The sequence below is a fragment of the Pimephales promelas genome, chromosome 13 (genome assembly GCF_988280905.1).
Source record: "Pimephales promelas chromosome 13, fPimPro1.hap1.1, whole genome shotgun sequence".
Taxonomy (NCBI): domain Eukaryota; kingdom Metazoa; phylum Chordata; class Actinopteri; order Cypriniformes; family Leuciscidae; genus Pimephales; species Pimephales promelas.
This window is the reverse complement of record NC_142781.1, coordinates 17,792,237-17,803,312: the sequence shown is the minus strand read 5'-3', so window position 1 is coordinate 17,803,312 and position 11,076 is coordinate 17,792,237. Positions and strand designations below refer to the sequence as shown.

The following is an 11,076-nucleotide window of genomic DNA, read 5'->3' as shown; positions in this document are numbered from 1 at the left end:
AGCCCGTTCTCATCCCATACTGACGCTTTTGACATTTCGTCTACATCCAATGCACATGGTACCCTTTTGCGTCAATATGAGAGCAGATATATATTTGCCAGAAGGCGCCTCCTAGTGATCTAACCCTAAACCTACCCCAGAACTAAACCTACCATAACTGACCAAAGTTCTGTGCGTGTTATATTGACGCTAAATGTGTCACTATATGATGCCCTAGAATGAGAACACGCTGGATTATTAGGCAGTCCGCAGTTTTTTGTCCTCTTTGTCACCATCTCTGTTTGAAATCTGCAATTGCAGTCATTCGCGGAATTATCAACTTTACGTGGGTTGTACCTCGGCATTGCACTGCATGGGTGTGGAGCTGTCAATCACCGAATACTGGCATTAAGAATCACAGATTCTTCTCTTTGGAAGTATGACCAGCATAATAAAAGTGCTGTGAAAAAAGGCTATAAATCTCCAACTCCATATCCTCCACATGCCTATACAACGCATTCTCACCCCAAGGCGTCACCTTTGACCATGCTTCAATATTTGACGTTTTAGGCGCCCTTTAGCGTCACTTACATGACGCGATCCTACGGCGTCATCTAACTGACGCTAAAGGAAAGCGTCAGTTAGAGGACGCGGTTAGGTTAAGGTGTGGGGTGGGGGTAGGGTACACGCGATCCTAGGGCGTCATCTAACTGACGCTAAAGGGCGCCTAAAGCGTCAGATATTGAAGCATGTCCAAATGCTTCCCAAGGCGTCAGTTAGGTGATGCCTTGGGAGTGAGAATGGGCTGGCCTATAGCTTACTAACTGGGGCTCCTTCATTATGTGTACAGATGTGATGTAATGATGCAAAGACATGCTCAAATCTCCCGTGGAAATCCACCAGTACCACTAGAATTAAAAAGATTATTACAAGCTTACCGCTTTGAATCAATCTAAGGCAAGCAGATGTTGAACACAGCCAGCCAGTTATGTATTTTCTCAAAGATTTATTTTGGATAGTTTTAATACCAAAAAAAGTTACAGACTGGAGCTTTAAGAAGCCGATTGGTTTTCAGTGACTTTTACTGTCATTTGTGATATCTGGATTTTATTCTTAATCCATTTAAAGTTTACACACACAAAAAGCAATTTATAGTTGAGGAATTACTTGAAAAATCTATATTGACTATGGCATGACCTTTTTATTTTTTTAAACAGTTTTAAAGTACATGACTGTAGGAACCCTGCAATTCTTTTACAAAGTTGAATTTTTGTGAATCTCATGTTCAACAATGGCACATCAAGACTGACTAGCATCAATAATATATATTTAAGTATAAAACGCTCAATATAGTAATAGCTTATATATTTCATGTCCTGTAATTCATTCCCTCACACAGGCTGTATCTATGACCATAAAAATACTAGCATACACAGAATTGGGTCAAACTATGCATACAGCAAAAGTGACAACAACGGACTAATACAGTGAAAATGAACATTCTTTGGTCGCAAAGATTTCATACTTTTTCTTCATCTGTTTCTTTAGGTTCTGTTCTGTTTTCATTTATTCCTCAGTGACATCACTTTAATATTTTTCCTCCTTTTCTTTCTCGCCTTGCTTTCTCTTTCCAATGTATATGAGTTCATGCTTGTTGATTTCCAGACCCTCATACAGTCTTTTCACCATCTGCTCCCTAGCGCCAAGACAGCCAGACTATAGCTGCGGGGTTGTCTGTACTCAGAATATTCTTTTAAGATGTCATCTCACTGCCAAGATCATTTTGTCAATTTCCTTGTACACAGAGCCATTATGTTTTCATTATGGCTCACAAATGAACATTGGAAAAGAGTGGAAAAATATAGTCTGTGTTTCAGTCCTCTGACAATAATTCTGTTTCACAAAAAACAAAACAAAACAAAACAAAAAAAATATAAGGATGGGAGATAGCATATATAGACTGTTTAAAGTGATTACATTGTATCACTCTTATTAAAACATGGATAAATACAGAAGTGACTCTTTATTTTTCCAGGTTGGACAGCTGCCCACCGAGTCAATTAGTTTAGCGTGGCTGTCTCATGTTCTTCCTCAGCTGTGCGATCATCTCCACATGCAGGGTTCTTGAAGAACTCTCCAGTCTAGTGGCGATGTCTGACGCGGTACGCAGCATTTCTTCAAAGGCAAGGGACTCCTCTTTTATTCTTAGAAAAAGACAAAGCATCAGAAACATCAGAAATAATACAAAACAGACAGACAGAGGGGTGGGGGGGTGGGTGGGTGGTGGTGGTGGGGGGGCGGGATCGGGGGTGAGAAGAAGGAAATGAACAGGGGCCTCAGTTTAGTTTTTCTTAAACCAGGGGCCTCTGAGGGGCTGAAATTTAAATTCCTTCCAACTGTCCAGGCTGGTGATGGAAAACCCAGAGACCAGAATCAAAGCATCATTGTGGCTATAGTCTGTGGCTAGAAACATTCTATGCAAATCATCACTGTGTTTATAAGCATAGGATCTTTTTAACAGTTTTACTTGGTTATATTTACTATATTTTTCGTGTTTATGTAGATGCATGCAGCCATGCAACTTGACTCTTAAGCTGCGATATTTAGTGAGTGGTCTAAAATTTTCAGCATTGATAATATGCAATGTTACTTTAGCAGCAAATAACCATATTAGAATGATTTATGAAGGAATTATGTGACAGTAACATACAAATTAGTTTGGAGATTTTCATATTGACCAATTTAATTATAAGTAAAAGAATTCCTAAAATACAATAATAAAATAATGGCCTCTGATCTTCCATTACCATTTCTTATCTGTGAGAACCAAATCCCCAAAAAAACTAAAAAAAAATTCTCTTCCACATATTATTAAATATTCCCCGTATATTTATTCAGGTTTGTTGCCTTTAAGCATCTTAAAATTTTAAAAGCCTTGGAGTTTTGCCTGGAAGATAAGAGTATACGACTGCCTTATTAGGACTCAGCTCATCTTACTTTTGAATTCCAGCCGAAGTGTCTAGTGTGTCTCCCTCCAGCTGACTCTCCATCTCCTCTGCTGCTTTTGTCACCACAGTCTCACAGCTCACATGATCCTCCCTGATTCCAACAATGTTTTCTTGGATCACCTCCTCGTAGCGTTGATCTCCCATTTCTGCTCCAACAAACTGGACCAGATTCTCCATCACCGCCTGGTTCCCATGTTGAAGAGCCTTTAGATAAGCAACTTCCTCTCTGAAAGCTCGTAACCGTCTTGTCATGACTTGGCCGGTGTGGAAGTGGACATAACAGTCGCCACCTTCCGTCTCTGGCAGCGTTTGAAAAAGTGGCCTGGTTCTGTCTGGCTCATCCCCAGGTGCATGGAAGATTGGAGCAGAAGAGTTGCCAGTGACCACAGGCCCGGAGATGTCACCTGATCCCAACTCTCCATCATCACCACTCTGGCAGTAGACTGGCATCACTAGGAGTGTGAAAAGCCAAGTGCTCAGTGTTGAGTGCAGCCTCATCATGACCCAGAAGAGTCCCGGAATAACCTCTATGACCTGGGACTTGATGGAGTGATGGATGAGAACCCAGGCTATGAGAAATGTGACCCACTCAAAGCTTTTCCACACAATCACGCCTGCTGCAAAGTTCTGACCTCATCTGTAAAGAAATAAACAGAAGCTCAAATCCAAGTCTGATTCTTAAGTCTTCTCAAGCGAAAATATACATTACTCTTTAAAAGTTTTGAGTCTATAAATTGTTTTAGGGCTTTTAACGAAGTCTCTTATGCTAGCTAAGGCTGGATTTATTTGATTGCGTACAGTAAAAAAAAAAGAAAAAGAAAAAAAGAAAAATTTTCTATTTTATATATTTTAAGTCAATGGTTCTTGTGATGGTAAAGCTGAATTTTCAGCATAATTTCTAATATGCTGATTTTTTGTATTTTTAAACTGCAAATGGGATCGCAACATAAGGGACACATATGGGATCGCAACATATGGACCCAGCCTAACACAGGTTCCACACTGCTTACGAGTGGTTGGCCTAACAACAGACATTCTGCATGTCCGATGTCGGAGGGGTGTGGAGGAACTCAACAGGGTTCGGTTTAAGGGAACTCAACTGGAGTAGAAGGCACACATATCCAGACCATAGGAAGGGAATGGCGCAGCAAGCTGACACTTGAACCGGGCTCATGAAACGAGAAGGGAGCCCACGGAAGCAGCGGTTCAATCTTGGTGTCGCCCAGCCCCCAACAGAAATCTGTCAGAAAAGCACTCTGTCGAAGCCCGAATTGTCGAGAATTTCTGAATTTTTCACCGAATTGAAGGCAGCCACCATCAGTGGGTCATCTTTGCTTGGAAACAGCCTTCCCTCTCTGCTGAATCTAACAGATAAGAGCTGGTCTGAGGTCTAAGGCTTGTGTTCTGTACACACCTAACCGCTATGAAGCGGACAGACAGAGAAAGCCAGGGCTCGGTCTGCCTCCTCCTGGGCAGCGCTTGCAGGCTCACCACCTGATCCTATTACGCGAGAGGTAGGAACATTGGGCACAATCCAAGCCGGGATCTCAGCTTGTGAGAGTTAGCCGGCGTGAACTCCAGGCACAATTCATTTACTGAAAGCAAGGAAGTCCCTGCCCTCTAGTAGAGACCATGCAAACAGGAGAACTATTTTCACAGCATTACACAGTTTTCTCAACACTACATGTGAAGATCACTGAGCTTCAGGAGCATTTCTGCTCAACACCTGAGTTTGATGAACTTCACTGAGTTTCAGGAGCATTTCTGCACCGAACTTGAGCAGGCACCAGGTGACAATGAATCGCAGATAATTTTTAGGAGGCTCACTGAGGAATGCATTTCTGCAGAGCCCTGGGGCCAGCTGAGAGCCAGTGTCTGTCCAAGGGTTGTCCACTCAGACAGAAATGACAAATGGCAGAGGGGGGGGGACTCTGGAAAGGCAAACAGATGTTACTGTGTGGCCCAGAGAAAGTCCCTGCCCAGCTGGACCACCAAGGGATGGAGTCTCTACTCTCCCTGGCCAAAGCTGTCGTGAGGCTCGTTGGTGGGACGATTAAGCAGGCAAGAAGAATAGTGGAATGAAACATCCTCAGAAGCTTCTGACTCCATGGAGGAGGTGACGGGTGAGTTGTGAGATGCGAGGGAAGCATAGCGCAACGGTCATGATCAGACCAGTACCAGCTCGCTGAGCAACCATGGCTCAAAACAAGGGAAACTGCAACAACTGAGGCATGGATGCCAATGTAGTCGGAAGTTGCCCAGGCCTCCGTTAAAGCATGCCCTTTATACATGGACCCTCAGACAGTGTTAGTAGATCTCATTCTAGGAGCAGATTGGCTCGAAGAAACAAAAGGTCTGATCACGGACTGAGGTTTTGGTGGCAGGCAGGGGGTGAACTGTTGTCAGAACCGAAGCGGTCTTCTTATGGAGGAAGCCAAGCAGCTGCATCTGCCACATGCCCCAGGAGCCTCTGAAAGTTCTAAATAACACCAACCGAACATACTCTTTCTTGAAGAGACGTGTTGGACCGAGTGCTTCTCCAAACTGAAAAAGAGATACTCAGCCCGAGGGTGAGATTACTCTCTTCCAGGCAACCTGAAGGCTACGTGCGCACACAGGACAGGAGCAATGCTCAACAAGTAGGTGTGATGAATATCACTAACTTTAGGAGCATCTTAGCTCAACACCTAGGTATGATTAATATCACTGATATATATATATATATATATATATATATATATATATATATATATATATATACACAAGTGCTAAACAAGGTGACAAGAAACAGCTGAACACAATGAACACTCAGTGACAGGAAGGATCATTGGAAATGTAGCAACAGAGTGTAGAAAACCATGTGGGAAAACACAACACAAGAGTTCAGGAGGGTGGTGGAATGGCGGAGGTTCAGGGGGAGGGATGGTGGGCCAGGTCCATGCAGAGGAACAAAAACGGCGAATAACGACTTAGCCGGTGACCAGGGTGAAGCAGACAGTCTATAGAGCGGCCAGAACTGAGACAATAGTTCATCAGGCTGCCAGGGCAGAGAAGATACAACTTCAGGCGACCAAGGAGGACCAGATAGTTCAGGTGGCCATGGTGGAGAAGACTTCTTGGGTGACCACGGTAGTGAAGACCCTTCGGGCGGCCGCGGCGGTGAAGACCCTTTGGCAATCAGTGCAGTGAAGACCCTTCAGGCAGCCAGGGCGGCTCAGACACCGGCTCAGGAACAGCAAAAGGCACCGGGTCAGGAACAGCAACAGACACCAGCTCAGGAACAGGAACAGACATACGTGGCATGTCTCTGGCTGGGCAGACGGGACATGAACAGTCTCTGGCTGGGCAGACGTGTGTTTCTTCCTCCTCCTTCCTCCTTTGCCTACAATGGCAAAAGGCAAGCTCTGGACTTGATGGAATCAGTGGTGGATTAAAGTCTGGGTTGGACCTCACCACCTCAGGTTCAATGAAGGATTGAGGTGGAGAGTGATACCTGGACTCCCCTCTAGTACCTTCTCTCCTATGACCTCCGCAGGTCCCAGAAAATTTTGCCTGCTGGGTTCCCTCGAACAACTCTCTGGGATGATCTGAAGGGGGTGTGAAAGCTGTCTTCAAATCAGCTTCCTCAGTCAATAGTGCAAACAGTGCCAACAGTGCAAAACACTCAAGTGAAACACACAACAGTGAAATGTTCAGGAATCTCTCTTGGTTGAGAATTCCCCCTCTGCTGTTTCTTTCCTCTCTCAGTGGCTGGAGATTTAGGAAACCGAAAACTGCTGGATCTCTGCATGACGGAGTCCTTGTGTCACGATACACACAAAGGAAACAATGGATCCAACGGCAGTATATTTATTAGGGTAATCCGGACTCACAACCAGTCCAGGCAAAGGTCAATAATCCAAAAGGGCAATCCGAAATACAACAAAACAAGAACCAGGCAGACACAGGGAACAGAAGTGTGTTGAACATAAACAAGGACTCTGTGACAAACACTGAAACTGACAGGGTATATTTACACAAGTGCTAAACGAGTTGACGAAAAACAGCTGAACACAATGAACACTCAGTGACAGATAGGATCATGGGAAATTTAGTAACAGAGTGTAGGAAACCGTGCGGGAAGAGGACATCTAGTGGTTACCCAGGAAACCCAAACCAGACACTGTGACACTCACTTTTCTGCCCTCTAACCAGCCGTTTACACATACAAACCTTTAGAAATGTGTTGCTGTTAAAACAGCAGTTTAGAGCTCAAAGCTCACAATCACCACTGCACTCGTGCTGTAGAACACCAGCACTGGGAGAGCTTTCCTGAAGAACACCGACACACTCGCTTGTTGTAAACAACAGCACTCTTAAGAGTTACATCAAATCGATCGGCTCCGAAGCGAAAGGTAACTCGTGCTTGCATCCACTTCCGTATTTATACCTGCGCCGTGGGGGCGGAGTGTGATGCGAGTCACGCCCACCAATTCCATTGGCTCGTTCAATAGTACTCAAAGAAAATTGGCTCTCTGACGCAATCCCCCATTCAGTCGACTACGTCTGACGTTATCGACTGAAAGGGAACTGCATTTTTTTAAACAACAAATATTTTGTAACAATCTAAAAGTCCTGACTGTCACATTTAATTATTTTAACGAATTCCTTGCTGAATAACAATATTAAGGTATAAACAGTATGTTTGTTTGCAAAAAATGTGTATTATAGTGTACACATATCTTCCAATAATTTCCTGTAACTTTATTTTAAAATGTGACAAATAATTAAGAGGTCAGGGGATGAAAGAAGTTTCTTTATTTGTGAAACTACACTGTCTACCAACTGTACTGTGCAAGTTAAATTAACCAGTCACTTTTACAGGGTTTTCCGGAGCATGTGGTGGGGGGCTTGCTGCTGGTGTGTGAGCACATTCATTTATGTGAGGGCCCTGAGGTGTAGCACATGACCCTCTGAGAAAGGGAGGCTGTTTATTTAGTCTTGCATGTACAAGGATGAGTGCTCTACTACTCTCACTCTCTCATTCTTCACTCTTTCAAAGAAAAAGTCCCATTTTAGATAATACAATCACACAGGCTCTTGTTAATACTGATGTTCTTTCCTTTTCATTTTCTACAATGTGTAGTGGACAGTGGCCGAAAATAAATAAATAAAATGTTGACTTTTTTTTTTTTTTTGGGGTGAGTATTTAAAGCAAATTCTCATGAAATCAAGCACAATTTTATATATATATATATGTATATATATATATATATATATATATATATATATATATATATGTATATATATATATATATATATATATATATATATATATATGGGCTATGTTCTAACAAGGCTCTTTTTAGTTATTTTCGCAGCAAAAAATAGCTCCTTCTTTCTGATGTTCACCTCATGTCTCATGTCTCCTAATGTGACTGAACTGAACACACACACACAATTTATTTTAGTGTCCTGTCTACTCCAGGGAGTCCCACCACTCCTCTCAACATCTGGAAACATGTGAAATGCAATTTCTGTCTTCATGGGTAAAATGCAGCTATTTTCCACAAAGTGAGCACTTTGGCTTCTGCGGTATAGCAAAGATATATATATTGCATTGGTGTGGAATATCAAATCTGCAGTCATCTTTTTCAAAGGCTTGACCTCTGGGGTTGCATTCAGAGCACATCCTGATTTTGCAGAGTTAGATGCGTTCCTGGGTAAACCCTGACCCTAATTTAATCTTAACTACTGTATATCCCAACCCCAAACCATAAGTTATTCCTAAAATCAGAGGGAAATTATAGGTGATTAACACAGATGTAGAAGCAACTAAGCCTAAGCTGTTTGTAAGCTTAAATTTAATATAAACTGTAAACTTGTCCCTCAAATCCTATTTGTTAGATTGGAATGTTGTTCCGGGATCAACAAAGAAATCAGGTTCTGCTGCAATCGGACAAATAAAACATTTTTAAAAGTCATTGGTTACCAATCCTATCAAATCTGTTTGCATCTTTTTTATTTTTTTATATTTAAAATAAACAAAGACAAAAGCTTGAAACTAAGTGTTTATCAAGCTCTTTTAGTAAACGAGTATCACCAAGAGCATCTGTGCCTCTCACCTCTCACTTTCATAAGAAATTTTAAAACTGTTTTTCAAATCTTAGAATGAAGCATATTCTTCGTAAAACCAAATGCAGTCATGTGCATACATCATTTTTAGATGTACTGATCAACAATGGCACAAATGCCTTGATTTGATTAGCAGCTCCATTTTCATCCCACACAATTGCCCAGAGAGGCACTCCAGAGCTTGTAATTTTTTTACAACGAAGAAAACAATTAAACATTTTAGACACTTAAATGATACTATTGGAACAATAAAAGCCCATTTAAACAGCACTTTTAACCTTTAGGTTCCCTTCAGGAATCTTTAATAGTAGCATTGTTTCATTCCAAAAATAAATGCCAAACCAGTTCAAAGCAGAGGAAATGCAGTATATTTTTAATGATAACAAAGTCTAATGCTCAGTCCAAATAAAAAGGGCACACTTAACCTTCAGTATTAATGCCAGGTGTCTGGAAGTTTTCATGTTCACCTTTGTGCTGAAACTCATCAAATCAGAGCAGATGAAACATTTGCAAAATTGCAATATTGGAAGACTATACAAATAAGCACAAGTCTCTGAATGGAAAATACAAAGTTGCTTTTACAGTTTTTGGCTTAATGCAATCTTATGAAATGAAAGAGATTTTTTTGTAATTACCCAGCCATAACAACTCATCATGTAAGCCGAAAGCAAAAAGTAAACAATCACACACACACAAAAAGAGTAACAGAATATATTTAAAACTGGATATATTATACAAATCACTAAAGCAATGAATCATGCAGTCAGTCAATTTTGTTAACAGTTTCGATTTTTTTAATGCAGAAAATAAATGCATAAACTAGCTCTGCCATATTCATCAAGACATGTCTTGTTTATTGAGGTAGAAACATGAATAAAATGAAATTCACAATGCCAAAAACTGACAGAACTCACCAGAATCTTCTGCCATGTCACAAGTTAGAGCCATGTGGCTGGTCAAACGTTCAAAGCTCCATTCTTTACTTTACCATTCAAAGGCAGAGAAGTGGAGCACATAATCAGCCTGCCTTAAACCTCTTTTCACTTCTTTCAACAAAATTTGGGAACCTGAAAGTCTGTGCCCCTATTTGGAGTCTACTGGAAGGGGAGGGAGTGTTTATAAAAAGGGTGAAACTCAATGATTTCTTGTCTTGAGAGAGAGAGAGAGAGAGAGAGAGAGAGAGAGAGAGAGAGAGAGAGAGAGAGAGAGAGAGAGAGAGAGAGAGAGAGAGAGAGAGAAGAATATTAGGGGGAGTGTGTGGTAATCTAGTTCACATCTGTACCCTGATGTCTGATAAAGTATGAGAGTTTCGTAGAAATGGGGAAAAGTATTTTCATGACCATGCCGGATTTTCACTCAGCCATTCATTTCAATAGTAAGAATGTTTAGAAAGAAGAAGGGAATGAAAGCTGCTAAAAACACAAAAAGATCTTTCCAAGGCCCTGAACTTCCATGCATTTCCTGCAACTTCACAAGGGTGAAAACCAGTTATAAAAATATCACATCATCTTTTCAAACACAAAGTTTATCCATCATTAAAAGATAAGAACATAAAGCTCGCTTTGCAACAATATTATAATGAAGGGATTTAACGCTTATTCTGTCACCCAATGTCAGTCAGATATTAAGTACATTTAAACTTACAATCCTATATCAATTTCTTTGTTTCAGTTTTATTTACTCATAAGTTATTTATAACACATGGTTTGTCTTTTCTCTTTTAATGCTAATTTCCAGTAAGAAGCTCTTCAAAATCCACCATGCAGTTTCCCAGCTTATATCGGATTCCTCCGCTCTCATTGCTTGGACTGGACACAGAACCCATATAAAGAGCTTATTCATGAAAAACAAAACAAAAAAAAAATGGATTGGAGGAACTACTTCAGAGGATAAAAGTGAGTATTATTCTATCAATCGAGCTGTTCAGTCATGAGTCAGTTTTTATTTTAGTTTATTTTATTTGGTAACAGTTTAT

The 11,076-nt window shown here is 41.1% G+C and overlaps 1 protein-coding gene across 1 annotated transcript; it reads right to left on the bottom strand.

Moving 5' to 3' along the window:
- Window positions 1-1,945: 1,945 nt before the first annotated feature.
- LOC120470525 (uncharacterized) lies at window positions 1,946-10,142 on the bottom strand. Its single transcript, XM_039660081.2, has 3 exons — window positions 10,016-10,142; window positions 2,977-3,624; window positions 1,946-2,183 (listed from the first exon to the last, which is right to left on the bottom strand). The coding sequence occupies exons 2-3, from the start codon at window positions 3,486-3,488 to the stop codon at window positions 2,045-2,047; spliced, it is 651 nt and encodes a 216-aa protein (XP_039516015.2). The 5' UTR covers window positions 3,489-3,624; window positions 10,016-10,142; the 3' UTR covers window positions 1,946-2,044.
- Window positions 10,143-11,076: the final 934 nt, after the last annotated feature.

Excerpts from the sequence above, each read along its gene's own strand:
- LOC120470525 (XM_039660081.2), bottom strand. The coding sequence starts at position 3,488 with ATGATGAGGCTGCACTCAACACTGAGCACTTGGCTTTTCACACTCCTA. Across the intron at positions 2,184-2,976 it reads ACTTCGGCTGGAATTCAAAA|AATAAAAGAGGAGTCCCTTG; the intron begins GTAAGATGAGCT and ends TCTTTTTCTAAG.